The sequence below is a fragment of the Protomyctophum parallelum genome (genome assembly GCF_964188405.1).
Source record: "Protomyctophum parallelum genome assembly, chromosome: 9".
Classification (NCBI taxonomy): Eukaryota; Metazoa; Chordata; class Actinopteri; order Myctophiformes; family Myctophidae; genus Protomyctophum; species Protomyctophum parallelum.
In genome coordinates this window covers 1,419,727-1,438,826 of record NC_139706.1, presented here as the reverse complement: position 1 = coordinate 1,438,826, position 19,100 = coordinate 1,419,727, and the positions used below count along the sequence as shown (strand labels likewise).

At 44.8% G+C, this 19,100-nt stretch overlaps 1 protein-coding gene across 1 annotated transcript in view; it reads left to right on the top strand.

Moving 5' to 3' along the window:
* Window positions 1-17,375, top strand: part of ppp1r37 (protein phosphatase 1, regulatory subunit 37) — a 74,844-nt gene extending 57,469 nt beyond the window's left edge. Inside the window, exons 8-13 of the mRNA XM_083773494.1 lie at window positions 6,234-6,346; window positions 10,672-10,813; window positions 11,424-11,590; window positions 13,331-16,088; window positions 16,357-16,454; window positions 17,008-17,375. Coding sequence (XP_083629620.1) covers window positions 6,234-6,346; window positions 10,672-10,813; window positions 11,424-11,590; window positions 13,331-16,088; window positions 16,357-16,445 — 3,269 coding nt within the window. The 3' untranslated portion in view covers window positions 16,446-16,454; window positions 17,008-17,375. The remainder of the gene's footprint in view (window positions 1-6,233; window positions 6,347-10,671; window positions 10,814-11,423; window positions 11,591-13,330; window positions 16,089-16,356; window positions 16,455-17,007) is intronic.
* The last annotated feature ends 1,725 nt before the right edge of the window (window positions 17,376-19,100 follow it).

Here is a 19,100-nt window from a genome sequence, read left to right as displayed (position 1 = left end):
TCTCGGCCAATAGAACCAAGTGTCCCGATTTAAAGGTTCTGTTAGGCGCTCTCTCTCTCTTTATTGGCATGAGAAAACGTACGTTTACATTGCCAAAGCAATTGAAGACAATCGAAATAAAACAATTTATTTACAAATAAATAATTGAATAATAAATACGAATTAAATAAAGGTGTAAACAGAGCTGTGTTGCATTAACACTTTGGGTAATACTAACTAGATTGTGCATTTTCTGTCTGAGATGGTTATACATCCATATAGGAGACGTTGGCTTTATACTTGTGAAAGTTGACAGCAGTATTTCAATGTTTTTGCATTCACTTAGTATTAAAAAAAAACATGTGCGACAAGTAGCAGCAATTTATTCAAATGTAATTGAATTAAAGTTAGCGACTCTGTTTATATAACAGTTTATATGTACCGAGGTCATTTGCTAATCCAGTGGTTCCCAAAGTGAGCTCTGTGGACCCCTAGGGGTCATTGAGTGAGTTCCAGGGGGTCCCCAGCTAAATGATAGTTAGGAACCAAATGGACCATTATGAGTCTGTAACTCAGAGAGTGTACAAATGGAACCAAATGGACCCGTTCAGAGTTAACCCATTCTGGGCGGCAACCCCTTTGGTTGTTTTAACTAAGCATTATGTTATACTTTAGCTATTGAAAATTAGCAGATCTACGAGCTTGTAGGTCTGCTATTTTTGAAGAATTGTGAAAATGCGGCACAAATCTTTGAATATATATTCTTTCAGATGACTTTTATTTTTATTTTTCGACGTCAGGCCTAAATTTAGCAGTGATTTTTGGGGACCCAGAGATAGAAATGCCATTCGATGGGAGTCCATAGCCTGTTGCATATCAAACTGGGTGTCCTTGACATCTCTGCTAGAGCTGTAAATATCTTCTCTTATGGGGGTCCCTGGCATATCTTCTCTTATGGGGGTCCCTGGCATATCTTTTCTAATGGGGGTCCCTGGCATATCTTTTCTAATGGGGGTCCCTGGCATATCTTCTCTCTGGGGTGTCCGGGGGCTAATGAGTGTCGTTGACATGGACAAAGTTTGGGAACCACTGCAGTGGAGTGTGTAAACACAACCACCCTAATAGTGCAGCATATAGCCATAACAATCGTTCAGTTTGTGATAAAAGCATGAAATTTGGTACACATATAGCCAAAGGCATCCCAAAGATAATTGGATGTGGAGGCATCCTGAATTTTCAACATGGCACCCATGGCAGCCATTTTTCAAAATGGCCGCCAGCAACAACTTTTCTTATGAATGACATATATAATATGATATTTGAGACTCATTTACAATATATAGTACTAGGTAAGTGTATTTTGCATAATTGAAAATTGTCATTGCACATTCAAGATGGCCGCCATTTTTCAAGATGGCCACCAGCAACAACTGTTTTCTTATGAATGATGGATATAATATGATATTTGAGACTCATTTACCATATATAGTACTAGGTAAGTGACTTTTGCATAATTTAAAATTGTCATTGCATATTCAAGATGGCCGCCATTTTTCAAGATGGCCACCTGCAACAACTGTTTTCTTATGAATGATGGATATAATATGATATTTTAGACTCATTTACCATATATAGTACTTGGTAAGTGTATTTTGCATACTTGAAAATTGTCATTGAATATTCAAGATGGCTGCCATTTTTCAAGATGGCAGCCGTCACTTGTATGATTGTCTGATATGGGTGATCTCGGTGTCAAATCAGTCATTCTTTTATGATCCAGAATTACATTTTTGAACTTTGAAATTGGTCAGAAGCTTCCTTACCACTGAATATCAACAGGGCATGTGTATAAGCTCAGGAGCCCATACAGCCCACGCAGTCTTTTTCCCGTGGCCAACATGCTTGACACAGTGTCACAACCCGTCAATGCATGGAACACTGGTAGTTTGCGTGCTTTCTCCTGCCATAGCCCTGCTGGAATTTAATGGGCTGCTAAGTATCGGCAATTGCTTATGGTGCTGACTATCTATGGCAATGACTATGGCGCTATGTCTACGGTAATGACTATGGTGCTGTGTGCTGACTCTACGGCAATGACTATGGTGCTGACTCTATGGTATACTGACTATGGTCCTGACTTATTGTCTCCACCAGGCCGAAGGCATGTGGGGAGAGTATGTTTTGCACTCCGTCCGTCCGCGTGTCCGTCCGTCCGTTTGTGTGTCCGTTTGTGTGTCCGTGTGTCCGTGAACAGCTAATCTCGGCCACCGTTAACCCGGTCGATGCCATATTTTGCACACACACTCCCTGGATGCCAACCATGAACCTCTGCCCCAAACTTTCCAGAACGGCCTGTTATAGCGCCACCAGGAGGCCGCTTTGTGCAAAACAAGTTTTTGCACAGTACACCTACAGATTTTGTCCAAACATCACGCAAATTGGTACACAGTCTCTCTAGAGCCATTCAACGAAACGGGTCTTTCAGATTTATCAGACTCCATCCTGTTTGGTTAAGATTGGCTTCCAAAGTTCACAGGAGTGCTCAGTTTCAAACAAAATGCTGCAAATCATGAACACATCGCGTGATTTCCGTGAAATTGTGCACCCACATTCCCACTAGGCCGAGGACGAAATGCCACATGAACAATTTCAACTCAGCCTCAAGGTGGCGCTATAACTGGCCGAAAAGTGTTTTTACCTCTAACTGCACGGATCTGTGGATAACCTGGTGGAGACCTGTGCCCGGAAGGGCACTTTTTCTAGTATGGTCCTGAATCTGGTGCTGACTCTATGGTATACTGACTATGGTCCTGACTCTATGGTATAAGTGGTGCATGTATATTGCGCCTTTATCCAAGACGTTATACAGAGATTGTGCTACATTCACCTATTCACACACACACACACACACATAGACCAATGCCGGAGGAATCCATGCAAGAACCTGCTCATCGAGAGCAATTTGGGGTTCAGTGTCTTTCTCAAGGACACTTCAACATTTACTTTTGGGGGAGCCGGGGATCGAACTCCGGACCTTCCACTTTCGGAACGGACACTCTACCTCCTGACTCCTGAGCCACTGCTGCCCCTATGGGGCTGATATATGGGTTGTCACACTGTATCAAGCTTTGATGGCCATGGGAAAAAGACTGTTTCCTGAGATTATACATGTCCTGTTGAAAATGTCGTCAGGCTCAAATGACATACAGTACCACATAAGGTAATGGCTGTTCACTGCTCTTAGTTGTTATGTAGAGGACGAATCTCACCTATGTGCATACTATAATAGGGTATAAGCCTATACATATTACATATGTGACAACAAACATCCCAAAGGAGTGGGGACTATTATATTATATGCAGGTCAGACCAGGTATGAACATCTCTTGAAAATATTGTACAGTAAGGTTTGTGTTGGGCAGTGCAAGTGCAAAAAAGCTCAGTTACAGTGCACACTAATAGCCCTCCATTTCTGTGAAGGTGAGTGTGAATTAGTCTTCCCTGTGCAACACCCTAGGTTTGGCTTCACTTAAAGATGGAGTTTTTGTACGTTTTCTGTTTTGTATGTGTCTATGGCGTTAACATTACTCTAATAGACCCCCAGATGTGGTTAGAATATTCAAATAGCATATGTCTTCTCTGTGTATTTTTGGTTTCTTCCTGAAAGCTGAAAGCATTTGAGTCAAAAGGCCCAATTAATCGAAAATACACCATTTGTGTGACATCATAACCCTAACCCCTCCCCCATTATCATACAACACTGTGGGCGAGGCTTAATTAAGTTCAGGTGGGTGGTGCTAAGGTGATAACCAGCTATACTTAATGAGCTGTTGAAAACTCACATGAAAACATAATTTGAACACTTTCTGTACACTGAAAAATAAAATAGAAATAAGAAATAAATCTTCCTCCTAGTATAATCATATAGTACCTGAAGATGTTTTATAGGGGGGGCAGGGGGGGGATCACAGCACTCTATCTTTATTGAGTCTTATGAGATAGAAGGAAGCTCTTTAGAAATTCTAAAGTTCCTAATTCAAATTTTGCATCAACAAAAATGTATAATTCGACACAGAGATCGTCCATACCTAACCAGCTAGAAAAGATGGCGGCCATTTTGAATTTTCAATGAGAATGTTCAATTATCCCAAAAACACATTACCAAGTACGTATGGCAAATAAATTCAACAGATTGTGTCAGCAATATCATTTTATATCCATCACTCATTAGAAAACAGTTGTTTCTGGCGGCCATTTTGAAAAATGGCTGCCATGGGCGCCGTGATGAAAATTCAAGATGCCTCCACATCCAAATCTTTTGGTAATGCCTTTGGCTATAAGTGTACCAAATGTCATGCTTTTATCACGAACTGAACGATTCTTGTGTATTCAGGAGCTAAGCAGCCGCACTATAAAGACTAATCATTGTGTATATTCCTGCACTATACCTGCATTGAGTGACCTTGGTACCAGGGCTCGACGCTTAGCATTTTTCCAAGTAGCACGTGTGCGCCTAAGTTGAAAAATCTAGTAGCACACAAATTATTTTAGGAGCACGATGAAAAATGATGTATTTTTAAGGGGCGCTAGCCCCTCCTATATACAGCCTTTGTCCCCACTCATCTCAAAATGAGCCATTGACAATCAAGAAATTACGTCAAAATTCTGCTAAATATGACATAAATTAAACGCCATTGACATTGAAGGGAAAATGTATGTCATAATATGACATACATTTTCCCTTCAATATTATGTAAACGAGCAATCACAGGCAACAGGCATTCTGATTGGCCAGTATGAGATGATATCTGATGATGTATGATGACAAGAGCGCCCCTCACTTAACATGGGTGTGATTTTTCTTTAATGAAGTGATATGAGGTAGGGGTGGAAAATATTATGTCAAAATATTATATCACTATCTTTTCAGCAATTATCACAAAATAGTGATATTCATCATGATATCATTGTTATGTTTGTTTTCATATAATCTATATAATCAATTTGTTTTATGCTAATACTTTGTAGATAGATCGATAGTAGCTCTGTTCCATACCTCTAATACGTGCAACACATTAGAGCTATGGACCAGAGCTAGATAGATAATATGTTGCTCATGGATGGATAGACAGGCTATCCGTTTTTATCCTTCTGTTTTCTATCATGTTAGTGTGACATTCAGACAGTGCAGACTGCAGAGGCTGCTCGATGGTGAATTAGTATTGTAACATTCTCCTTGGCTTTGACTGACTGACTGATATTAATACGGTAATCCAGCCAGTTCGGTCATTCGCATTATTATTTATGCTGGGCACACACTTTTGTAAGCAAACGCTAAGCAAGGGTTGTTTTTGATAAACATCAATTTTGGTTAAAAGTAAGTTACGTTTGAACTTTGAGCATTACAAACAGACTTTGCAAATAACGTGTCGCCGTGTCGGGGTCCAAGCAATTCCTTCTGCTATCATGCTAATGCTATCCCGCTCTGACTTATTTTCTGACTGCCGCTGCTGACAGTCAGCAAGCAGTGACAGGGAAGAGCACGGAGCAACAACACAGTGAGGGGAGGGGCGGTGGGAGCAAAGGGGACAGATCTTCAAATGAACACCGCATTGAGCCTCGACACGTTGTTAGCTTGTAGCTCTTCTCTTTTTGGCGAACGACTTTTGGCTCAGGCCTTTCAATAGTCCTTTCCACAGTGATGTTCAGCCCTCTAGAAATCACCAGGTCCAGAGTGTGCCCATGTTTATGAGTAGGCCCAACAACATGCTGAATAAAGTCGAAAGAATGTAATAGTTGTAGGAAGTCCATAGCCACGCTGTCTGAGGCATTGTCCACATGAGGCATTGTCCACATGCAAATCCACATATCCACATATTGAAGATTCTGACCTTCAAATGTACATCATTTTTGTTTTGATTGTATTGCTGTATTGTTGTATTGTTCTTTCTGCTTTGGCAATGTAAACGTATGTTTTCTCATGCCAATAAAGCCCTTTGAATTTAATTGAATTGTATATACAATGAAACGGTGTACACAACACAAGTTACACAACAATGATTTGTAGTGTCTATTTGTACGTCTCTAAATGTTTTGATGAATTGAACAAGGTGGACCCTCTTGTAAACAAGTGTAATGCTTTATTGGGTCGTCCACTCACAGTTAACAGTCTTTGTATTGAGTTTGTGCTTGAAATGTACTGTAATTCTGCAAACTGTTAATAAATATTTCAATCGATCAAACTCTCTCTCCAGGTCTAGCCTACGTGTGTGAGGGTCTGAAGGAACAGAGGAAAGGCCTGGTCACCTTGGTGCTGTGGAACAACCAGCTGACTCACAACGGCATGGGCTACCTCGCTGCTGCACTGGTACTGTGTGTGTGTGTGTGTGTGCGTGTGCGTGTGCGTCAGGTTCTAAAAATGTCTTCTAGGCCTACATCCTGACAGTTTTATGAAAAAGCTGTTTTCTATGTCAGTCTATGTCAAGCTCATAGCGTATTAACATATTGTCCTATTTTATCAATAGATTAAAATAAAATAAGCATACTTCCTTCCAGAAGTTCCAATTCCATGGAACTGGTACACCTTGTACCGGTTCCATGGAAGTTGTAGGTTAGTGACACCTTGTGGCAAAATTATGTTACTGTAGCTACATGAAATGAATGACAACTGAGAGGCATTGGAGACTACCGGCTAATAAGATTTGTATTATTTTTATTACAAAACACACTGTTCCTTGTAACAGAGTATTTTATTCTCTACATTGCAGTATCAATACTTTTTCTTGAGTAAAACATTTTTATACTCTTTCCACCACTATATTTTGTTTCTATGTCAGTGGTTCTCAAACTATTTCATGTCAAGGACCCCAAAAATTATAAATTGGACACCGACCCCCATCTGAAAATAAAGATTTATAGTTAAACATTCGCCCTTTGAAAGAATATATATTCAAAGATTTGCGGCACATTTTCACGATTTCTCAAAAATAGCAGACCTACAAGCTCATAGTGCGGCTTGTAGATATGCTAATTTTCAATAGCTAAAGTATAAAATCTTGCTTAAAAAGGGGTTCCCGCCCAAAATGGGTTAAAGCAAATTATACTGTATGATGAAGATGACACCACCAACACACGTGTGAACTGTACGCCTCCCAAAGGACGTTGTTGCAGCATATCTTATTAATAATTGACAGCAAATGATACAGTTGGATTTTATATTGTTACCTTCCTCATTTTAACGATATTAACGGTATTTAAAGTAATGAGTACAACTACCTTTACATTTTATGCAGCAGACTATTTAAGCAGAGTTTTTCTTTTCTTTTCTTTTTGTTTCTCCGCAATACACTACTACTGTAATACTACAGACTACAAAAAGGGCCATTTAACCCATTCTGACCGGGCACCCATTTTGGTGTCGGCATCATGTTATGCTTTAGCTATTTAAAAATAGCAGATCTACAAGCTCATATCGCGCCACCGAGTGGCGCGATACGAGCTTGTAGGTCTGCTATTTTTGAAAAATCGAAGACACTTTTAGAATCTGATCTCAGGTCAGAATGGGTTAATAATGAAACTGTCAGGATGTAATAGACATTTTTAGAATCTGATCTCAGGTCAGAATGGGTTAAAGTTACATGACCTCTTGTTTTTTTTATCCTTGAAGGACACACAATGAACACTGTGCAAAATAGAAATGAGAACATTATAGCCTAATATAGCCACTTAAAGGGTAAGACCACTTTTTTTGAGGTTTGGGTTGTGTAGTTACTTTGCCATGATGCAACTCCAAATGTGGACAAGAAATAAAAAATAACTGCTCCAGTGATTAGAAATTGATCATTCAAAATATGCTCCTCATTGACTTACATTGTAGCTAAAACAACTCTCAAAGTCACTCTTTTAGTACGTAAACAAACACAAACAATGTTGATTCAGACAATATAGAGCATCAGCAAAACTCATGTGGTTTTATTTTTTCATAAAAATATTATCTTCCTGTTGATTTGTCCATTTTATTGGGAAGAAAACCCGGACTGGATCCGTGGATTCGGATCCAGATAGTAAAATCAACAGGAATCTAACATTTTTATGAAAAAATAAAACCACATGAGTTTTGGTGATGCTCTATATTGTCTGAATCAACTTAGTTTGTGTTTGTTTACGTACTAAAAGAGTGACTTTGAGAGCTGTTTTAGCTACAATGTAAGTCAATGAGGAGCATATTTTGAATTATCAATTTCTAATCACTGGAGCAGTATTTTTTTATTTCTTGTCCACATTTGGAGTTGCATCATGGCAAAGTAACTACACAACCCAAACCTCAAAAAAAGTGGTCTTACCCTTTAAAGGGGTGTTTGAACTCTAAATCATTGAAAACACACATCCCTGGACATTGAGTGTTTTAACCATTTTGGGCGGGAACCCCTTTTGGTGTTAGCATTATGTTATGCTTTAGCTATTGAAAAATAGCAGATCTACAAGTTCATAGCTTGTAGGTCTGCTATTTTAGAAAAATCGAAGAACGACTGACATAGAAACATTTACAGCTTTTTCAGAAAACTGTCAGGATGTAGAAGACATTTTTAGAATCTGATCTGTCAAAATGGGTTAACACACGAGACACATGACTCCAGAAGTGTTACAAAGTGAAATAATTGGTTCATGTCAAAAAGAACGAACAAGAAAACCCTTGAACATTACTGAACAACACAACACATTTGCACGCCTGAGCTTACAGGCAAAACAAGTGGAAGCTACGAAGAAAGAAAACGTTTGTATTCTCTTTGATTATATGAGCTGCATGGATACAAGATTATGACTCCGATCATCTTCTTCAATATCAATGCTATCATTTTGCTGCTCGTAACTGACTCCATATTGGCTCATACTAGTGCTTTTGATTTTCCAACATGGATAAATGTCAGCTTACAATTTAGAAGGAAGGAAGTCCGCACACCGATCTCAAGCCCCATGCACTTTATTATATATATATAAACTTTATTACAGGCTCGTGGCCCACAAGGTAAGACAGTACATCACATATACGAGAATAGAAATAAATAAAAATACAGTACATTTACCCAGCCCCACAGGTTACTACTACTATTAACCCATTCTGACCGGGCACCCATTTTGGTGTCAGCATCATGTCGTGCTTTAGCTATTGAAAAATAGCAGATCTACAAGCTCATATCGCGCCACCGAGTGGCGCGATACGAGCTTGTAGGTCTGCTATTTTTTTTAAATCAGGTCAGAATGGGTTCATCAGACCAGTGTGTGTCTGGCGGAAACCTCGTATGAATCTGATCTCAGGTCAGAATGGGTTAAAGGGACACTTCACCCTTTTTGCTCACTGCTAAAAATCTAAAATACCTAAAACCACATATTACACACATAAAGACCCCCAGGAAAGTGTTCTAAAATTTTCTAAACGTCATTAACATATATTTTTATATTTTCCTTACGTCCTTTTGGACTCTTATTCCGCTGTCAGCTTACAGACGTCGACAAAACATATTTTTTTGGACCGGGGATCACCAGGGTTCCAAATGGACCCTTGTGGGTCTGTAACACTTGAATATACTGTATACAAATTCAACCAAATGGACTCTAAAAAAATGAACACAGAGGATTTTACTATATAGATTGGGGGAAACAAATAAGCTATCCAACTGGGGGTCCTTAGTTGAAATTCAAAAGGGACTGTTCTAAGAAGTCTGTAGGAGTTCCCATTACTGAAGCTTAGGGCAGTAGTGCGGAACACGCACGCACGCACACACGCACACACACACACACACACACACACACACACACACGGCTTGAACATTCCTCTTCAGTCCTCACTAATATGACATTATCCCATGACTGGCATGGCTGCTGTTTGGTAACCTCAGAGATAACCACAGGATGCACCAATGCATTAACCCATTCTGGGTGGGAACCCCTTTTTGGTGTTTTAACTAAGCATTATGTTATACTTTAGCTATTGAAAAGTCGTGAAAATGTGGCACAAATCTTTGAATATATATTCTTTCAGAAGACTTTTTTTTATTTATTTCGACGTCAGACCTAAATGGGTTAAGCTGGCTACATGTCATGTTTGATGCTCATTGTAGTTTCCTGTAGGGAGTCCATTACTTGCCTTTGTTTGCCATCTGCCAGATGGCAGCTGTAAATGCGTTTCCGTCGTCCATTAAAAAAAAAGTATATATATATATTCCCGTTCATCAGCCGACTTTCCCATTTCGAACAACTGGAACAACATATTTTCAGACAGGGGTCGGCGGCCAATTCATTAAATATATTTTTTGGGGTCCTTGACATGAAATAGTTTGAGAACCACTGACATAGAAACATATATTTTTAAGGTTTAACCCATTCTGACCGGGCACCCATTTTGGTGTCAGCATCATGTTATGCTTTAGCTATTGAAAAATAGCAGATCTACAAGCTCATATCGCGCCACCGAGTGGCGCGATACGAGCTTGTAGGTCTGCTATTTTTTGAAAAATCGAAGAATCTGATCTCAGGTCAGAATGGGTTAATCAGACCAGTGTGTGTCCGGCGGAAACCTCGTATGAATCTGATCTCAGGTCAGAATGGGTTAAGGTTCAATCCTGTTTAGGATTTTAGAAGACATTTAGTAGAAATGGGTTATTGTAAAGGGTCTGTTCTGGTCCTTCCCTGCAGCCATGCACCCAGAGCCTGGAGACTCTGAACCTGGGCCATAACTCCATAGGGAATGAAGGCGTCCACAAGTTGAAGGATGGACTCATTGGTAACCGCTCCGTCCTCCGGCTGGGCCTGGCCTCCACCAAACTGTCCTGCGAAGGTGGGATACAATCTTTTATTTCCCCCTAACTAGCGACGCCTGATTTCTATTAATTTTTCAGGATTTCAATTCAAAACTAGCAAAACAAAATTCAGGATTTAATTTTTTTTTTTTTTTGCTATGACAGTAATTTGCAATGTGGCCCCTCTGGAGTGAGTGTGGAAATATAGTGGCCCTCTTCTCCTAACTAGCAACGACTGATTTCTATAATTTCTATATTTTCAGGATTTTAATTCAAAACTATCAAAAGATTATTCAGGATTTCAATTCAAATATCCGATCTACAAGCTCAAAACGCGGCGCACTGTGACGCGTTTTGAGCTTGTATATCAGCAATTTTGCTATGAGCTTGTATATCAGCAATTTTGCTATGAATTTGCTATAAATTTGCAATGTGGCCCCTCTGGAGTGAGTGTGGAAATATATATAGTGGCCCTCTTCTCCTAACTAGCAACGCCTGATTTATATTTGGACATGGTGGCACACCAAAAAAAATAGCAGATCTACAAGAGCTGTGATGTGCTGTCAGCTCGTAGATTAGCTATTCTTCGCGGTAGCGCCACACACACACACACACACGGCACGTGACTTGTATATCTGTGCTCTCCAGGCGCCGTGGCCGTGGCAGAGTTCATCGCGGAGAGCCCCAGGCTGCTGCGTCTGGACCTCCGAGAGAACGAGATCAAGACGGGCGGTCTGATGGCTCTGTCTCTGGCCCTGAAGGTCAACACCTCTCTGCTGCGCCTCGACCTGGACCGCGAGCCCAAGAAGGAGACTGTAAGGAGACATAAAACATTATTACAGAGATAAGGACATAAAACATTTGATGTGTAGATGTTGGTGACAAACAAACATTGCATGCCATGCAGGCAGTGTTCATTTGTTGTTCTTATTCTTTTGAATAACACACCATTTAGTTTTAGTCCTAGTCATCTGAAATTGTTTGGTCTTAGTCTAGTCTTAGTTGACTAAATCTTAGTCTAAAGCCCTAAACCACACCAAAGGGTCAAGACCGTTTAAGCGTTGTCCCTGCAGTGTGGTATGTCTTGTTGCACGTTGACCCACGTTGACCCTAGTGATTCAACACATGGAATTCAACGGCCCAAACCACACCAAAGGGTCGAGACGGTTTTAGCGTTAACTCCTTGCAACCGTTTGGACCCAAGGAGTTTCATGGTGACCCTTTGGTGTGGTTAGGGCTTTAGTCTTAAAGTTAATTTTGACAGGGGCACGGACGGTGGCACAGTTGGTAGTGCTGTCGCCTCACAGCTAGAAGGTCCTGGGTTCGATTCCCGCTGGGGACGCTGTGGGCACTGCCGGCGTGTTCCCTCCTCCGCGTCATCAGTGCCCATACCCGAGGCGGGGGTTGGCGATAGGGCCTTTCTGTGTGGAGTTTGCATGTTCTCCCCGTGTCCCCTAGGGTAGATACCCTCACAAAAACATGCCGTAATCCTGGTCTCTAAAACTACCTCCCCCTGGCCAGCCGGGGCGCCTGATGGAGGGGAAAGGAACTGGTCGGAATAACGTGTCCCTTCCACGCGCTACATCCGGCCGGGGAAATTCCCCTCTGTCAGGTGAAAAGAAGCAGCTTGGACTCCTCATGCATAGAAGGAGGCATGAGGTCAGTCCGCTGCCCCCCCAGGTTGGCAGAGGAAGTGTAGCGCCCAGGATTACATTAGATAATTGGCACTGGGTGAAAAGAAAACTGGGTTACAAAATCGTGGGATAAAAATGTAGTAAAAAAAAAAAAAAAAAGTAAATTTTCCGATTTAGTCTAGCGATGGGTCAGATTCATCGATTAATCGTTAATAGGATCAAAATCGGTTATAAAAAAAGAAATGGAATGTTACAGCACCTTCTCAAAACAAATTGTGGAAAGGTTAGTTTTCCTCTGTAATATAATTCAAAAAGTAAAACTTTCATTATATCATAGATACAGTGAAATATTTAAAAACCTTTTTTTGTTTGAATCTTGATGATTATGGCCTACAGCTCATGAAAATAAAAAATCCATGTCTATGTTGTCATCCAAACCATGCCCATAGTAACTAACTACTAACTACATTTTATAGGATTATAGTCTACCATTTATTTTGTTATCTTAGGCCTGTAGTTGCACTGCAGGTGAGTTGAATGCTATATGGTGCAATGTTGAGTACAGGCCAGGGCCAACGTGTGCCTGCATTATGGGTATTGATGGTAATGGTATCTGTTATAATTGGCCTGATTGAGGCAACGTTTATGTGGATGGATAACAACCACAATCCCACAATTTAGCATTTTTTAACGCTGCTCCCCACCCGATTAATCCCTACACATCCCTAATTTAGTCTTAGTCTTTTGAACACACCATTTAGTTTTAGTCCTGTTTAGTAATCTGAAATAGTTTAGTCTTAGTCTAGTCTTAGTCGACAAAAAAAGAAACCTAGTCAACAAAATGAACATTGCATGCAGGTATGATTTGTTTCCTCTTGGATCCTATGTTTCTGACAATGTCCTCCGCGTGTCGGCCCTCAGGTGAAGAGCTTCCTGGAGACACAGCGCGCCCTGCTGGCGGAGATCCAGAACGGCTGCAAGAGGAACTTCATCCTGGCCAAGGAGAAGGAGGAGACGGACGAGAAGATGAGGCAGTCGGCCTCCATGGCGGAGATCGCCACGGAGGACGGCACGAGGGAGGAGGAGGAGGAAGGAGCCGCGGCGGAGGAGCAGGCCGAGGGGGCGAGGAAAGACGGCGAGGAAGGAGGAAGCGGCGCCAATGAAGGACAGACCGGCACCCAGACGACGGCCGTGGGCTCCTCCCCGGCGCCCGCGCCTCATCCGCTCATCCTGGAGTCGGACTCTGACACCGACGACGAGAACGGAGAAGGGGCCGTGATCTCCTTCGTTGTCCCGTCGTCGTCGTCCCCGCGCGACCCCTCTCCCTCCCCGAAACAGAACGGCCCCCCAGCAGCAGCCCAGCCAGAGGCGACCCCCCCGCCTCTCGGTGCCTCGCCGCTGTTGACCCTGGTCGTGCCCCCCTCCCCCGCTGCCCCCTCCGTGGGCCAGAGTGTCATATCGGGGATCACTGTGACGGAGACGTCCGCTCCGCCCGGCACGCCTCCCTCCCCCGGGAGGTGTATCTCCGTGTCCAGCCCGGGGCGGGGCCACAAGATCTTCATGGTGACTCGGGTGGAGAGCCCCCCCGACCAGCAGCAGCTGCAGTTACAGCTCCAGATGAGCTCTGCCGCGGCCTCTAAGAAAGCCGCGGCGAGCAAGCCCGCGGCGTTGTCCCCGGTGTTGTCCCCGGTGCCCAGTCAGACGAGCAAGCCCGTAGCGTTGTCCCCGGTGCCCGTAGCGTTGTCCCCGCTGCCCAGTCAGCAGCAGACCAGTCAAGAGGCGTCCACGTCACCTCAGCCTGTCCAAGTCTCAACTCACAGCCTGGCAGAGCAGGCGACAGCTCAGACCACCACGCAAACGCAACTGGCAGAGGAGGGAGGGAGGTCGAGACCGCCCGCACTGTCGAGAGACTGCGACCCAAAAGACTGTGGCGCGACAGAGCGGAGCCCCGCGGCACCCTCACAACCATCGGATGCTCCCTCCCTCCACACAGAGTCTGCACTTGATGTCACACTGGCCCAGGCACAGGGCACTGAACACCAGCCCGGAAACATCACACTGGCCCAGGCACAGGGCACTGAACCCAGCCAGCCCGGAGACGTCACACTGGCCCAGGCACAGGGCACTGAACCCAGCCAGCCCGGAGACGTTACACTGGCCCAGGCACAGGGCACTGAACCTAGGGCACTGGCCCAGGCACAGGGCACTGAACACAGCCAGCCCGGAGACATCACAGTGGCCCAGGCACAGGGCACTGAACACCAGCCCGGAGACGTCTCCCTGGCCCAGGCACAGGGCACTGAACAGGCCCAGGCACTGGCCACTGGACACAGCCAACCCGGAGACGTCACGCTGGCCAGCGTTTTACAAACGGAGCGGGCCGAGCAGAAACCACAAGCACTTACACCAGACCAGCCTTCCCATTCCTTACCAGCGGCCGTGGCAGCGCTCACAGGTCCACTACAGACGCTGCACCAAGTGACGGAGGACACCGAGGACATTCCTTCGGAAGCTTCGGCTGTGAAACTGCAGTCTGCCAGCGAAGGAGAGGAAGCAGAGGAGAACGGAGGCGCTCTGACAGAGGAAATACAAGCAACGCGGTGCCCGGATAGCACAGAAACGGGCACGCAGTCAGGGGAGAGAGATCTGTGTCAGGCGGGTGCCACCGTGTCTCAGACAGACACAACACAGCAGTGTGCGGGGGACTCCACGCAGGGAGAGACGGAGCAAGCCTTCACATCCAACAGCCCAACACAGGAACAGGCACCTGTGCAACAAACGCTACAGCGGGTGCCAGAGGCCGCGTCGGAGCTACCGAGCCCCGCAGAGACCGTAGCGGAGGAACTAGACAGTCAGCCAAGCCAAGAAGCAGACCAGATGCCAACGTTGACCACGATGGAGCAGCAAGCAGAGCTGCAACCAGGTGACGCAGTGGAGCGACAAGCAGAGCTGCAACCAGGTGACGCAGTGGAGCGACAAGCAGAGCTGCAACCAGGTGACGCAGTGGAGCGACAAGCAGAGCTGCAACCAGGTGACTCAGTGGAGCGACAAGCAGAGCTGCAACCAGGTGACGCAGTGGAGCGACAAGCAGAGCTGCAACCAGGTGACGCAGTGGAGCGACAAGCAGAGCTGCAACCAGGTGACGCAGTGGAGCGACAAGCAGAGCTGCAACCAGGTGACGCAGTGGAGCGACAAGCAGAGCTGCAACCAGGTGACGCAGTGGAGCGACAAGCAGAAATGCAATCATGTGACACAGTAGAGCGGCAAGCGGCGATGCAACAATGTGGCACGGTAGAGCCTGAAGCCGGACTGCAACCATGCGACGCTTCACAGGCGGCCGGCTCCTCCGTCTGCGAAGGTCAGGGGGCCGTCTGCGAAGGTCAGGGGGCCGTCTGCGAAGGTCAGGGGGCCGTCTGCGAAGGTCAGGGGGCCCAAGGAGAGACCCCGGAGCCAAGTCAAAGTCAGCCGGAGGAAGCTTCGGCGAGTCGACACACTGGCACGGAATCGCCCGACGAGAGCTCCGCAGACGGGGACGAGTGCCTCGGCGCAGTGGACGAGGAGGTCAGCGGCGGAGGAGGAGGAGGAGGTTCAGCTCTGCCCAACGGCCTGAAGCCAGAGTTCTCACTACATCTCCTGGACTCTGAAGGCCCCAAGCCTGGCAGCTGTGTGATGGAGCATGGTGAGTCTGAGCTGGCGCCTATGTGACGTTCACCTACCTCATGTGGCCATGAGCACCAGTATATGACTATGAGTACCAGTAGGGGGCGCTGTTGTGCCAGAAACGAGAGAGAGATAGTATTAGTGCTGCACTGTTACCTGCTAATGAGAGAGAGGAGAGGAGGGGGGGGGGAGAGAGGGGAGTGATTTTCTTTTTTACAAAATAGCGGAAATAGTTTATCTACAAGCTGTGTGTGTGTGTGTGTGTGTGTGTGTGTGTGTGTGTGTAGTGAGTTTGACTGCAGAGCTGAGCTGTGGACAGGATCTGGAGGAGCTGCTGCTAGACGCCAGTCTGGAGACGGGGAGAGATGCACCATGAAGTTAGGAGGTAAAGCCTTGTCTTCACACACACACACACACACACACAGAGAGATGCACCATGAAGTTAGGAGGTAAAGCCTTGTCTACACACACACACACACACACACACACACACACAGAGAGAGATGCACCATGAAGTTAGGAGGTAAAGCCTTGTCTACACACACACACACACACACACACACAGAGAGATGCACCATGAAGTTAGGAGGTAAAGCCTTGTCTACACACACACACACACACACACACACACAGAGATGCACCATGAAGTTAGGAGGTAAAGCATTGTCTTCACACACACACACACACACACACACAGAGATGCACCATGAAGTTAGGAGGTAAAGCATTGTCTTCACACACACACACACACACACACACAGAGATGCACCATGAAGTTAGGAGGTAAAGCATTGTCTTCACACACACACACACACACACACACAGAGAGAGATGCACCATGAAGTTAGGAGGTAAAGCATTGTCTTCACACACACACACACACACAAAAGGTTGACTGTATTAATTGCTAATTGACCTCCTCTTTTCCACTTCAACAGGGAACGGAGGTCAGGACACAGAGAGCGGTCATTTGGTTTGTCTGGCTCTACAATACAACCGGTCGCCCCCACCATGTTTTCTTTCTTTTTGTTGTTGTTCCCACGATAAAAAAAAAAACACTTCCTTTCTGTGAAGATCTGAAGATCTCAATCGGTGTCATTGTCTAAGTACAATAAAATATACCAGAAATAAGAAGGAAATAAACTATTAAAAATGACACACACAAACTAAACGTGGCCGTCAGGTCTTGGTCATGCCATTAGGAATTCCCTGCACTCTCTCTACACTACATCATCCACTACTGAAATGAGACACACAGGAAGAAACAGTATGTTAGAAGAAAAGAGAAAATGAGGAGAAAAGAAAACACACGGTTGTCACTACATCCCGTCAGCCTGTAGCAGGGAGCCAGAAATGGAAAAGATAACACAGAGATGCGGGGGGGGGCTGGGGGGTGATACAGCAAAACACTAACCAAAGACAGACCTTATTGCTCATCGTCATGCCCTGGCTAGCTCTATCTACGTTATGGGTGTTTTCCGTAGGTTCCTTTGAGATTTACACTGTAGTAGTGGGGGGGGGGGGGGGTGGGGGGGTTGAGTTGGAGCTAAGCTTTCTTCGTTATGTCACAGACACACAACCATACTGTTGCTCCACGTGTAAGAATAGAGCAGGGCCCTGGTGGATCATGAACCTAGGACTCATGAGCCCCTGCTGACAGACAGACAGTCAGAGGACCTGTTGCTTTTTGAATGTGCAGAAGACTTCTTCCAGAGGGCAACGTACTGTATACTGGGTCTTACACAACGAAGGCAATGGTGCGTGTGTGCGCGTATGCGTATGTGTTAGGTTTTCCGTCTGCGCATCCCAAAACTCTGTAAGGGACCTCTGCCAAAGTGACCCCCCCCCCCCCCTCCTCCTCCCCCTCTGTTGACTTGGGTCCCTCAGGAATCGGCATCCCTTCCAGTCGGTCTCCATGGATCTGAGGTGGAGAAAAACCGGAATGAATGGTTTCTCTTTTCTCCTCTCGCCTGCCAAACAAACTGTCTCTGTCTCTGTAACAACAAAACTGGGTTTGCTTTGCGGAAAAAAAACAATGTCGTTCATTTTACTCTGCAAACTGAAGCCTTTAGAAAGGAAGAAAAAAGAGAGAAAGAAATAACCTTCTGTGAATGTTGGTACAAGAAGAGAGCTGCCTTTTTGTTTAAGTTGTGTTTGGTCGTTACAGAGAAAGTCTCATCACTTTTCCTCCTCCTCACTTCCGGACTATTTTGTTGTGGGCTTGCATTTACCGTTGAATGTCCAGCTGCGGTCACCGTTGTTCCAAACTAAACTCGCTAGGAGTAGAAGAAGTGATTCTGTGCATTTCCCCCCCCCCTTCTGTCCCCCACCCCACCATTCAACATTCATGTTGCCTTCAGTTCAACACTTAAGTAGAATCTCATCTCTGTTTTTTGCTGCTTTGAGAAATCAGTTTTTGTTTTTTTTTGTATTTATTTTATAGCTTTATGAGCCTTCTCTCTGTGTGATTACGTTTTCTCCCCCTTCCCTTCATCGCCCCCCCCCCTTTTTATCTTTTCTTTTCCATTGGGGTTTTGCTTTTAAAGACTTACCCTTTTTTTGGTGTATATTTCTGATTCATATTAGAGCAAATATCTATAGTTTTCTTTTATTATTTTGGCGGGGTGGGGGTGGGGTTTTTGGGATAAACACAACAACAATGTTGGGTGGCGGGACGAATAAAAGATTAAAGGCTCATGGCAATAGTGGGGGAGGGGCTAGTGGGTTCATTATGAACACACACTGAGGGGCAGCGTACCCACATACGTTGTCATTGTTAAAACACTATTCTGCTATGTTGAGGTGTGACCACAAGGGGGTGCTGGGGTTTGTGGTTCAATGTGCTCGCCCATAGACGTATCTATGTGCTCTCCTACCACATAAATGATGATGGCCAATGGGAGTGTTCGATGCAGGAGCGCCTCCTACCACATACATGATGACGGCCAATGGGAGTGTTCGATGCGGGAGCTCCTCCTACCACATACATGATGACGGCCAATGGGAGTGTTCGATGTGGGAGCTTCTCCTA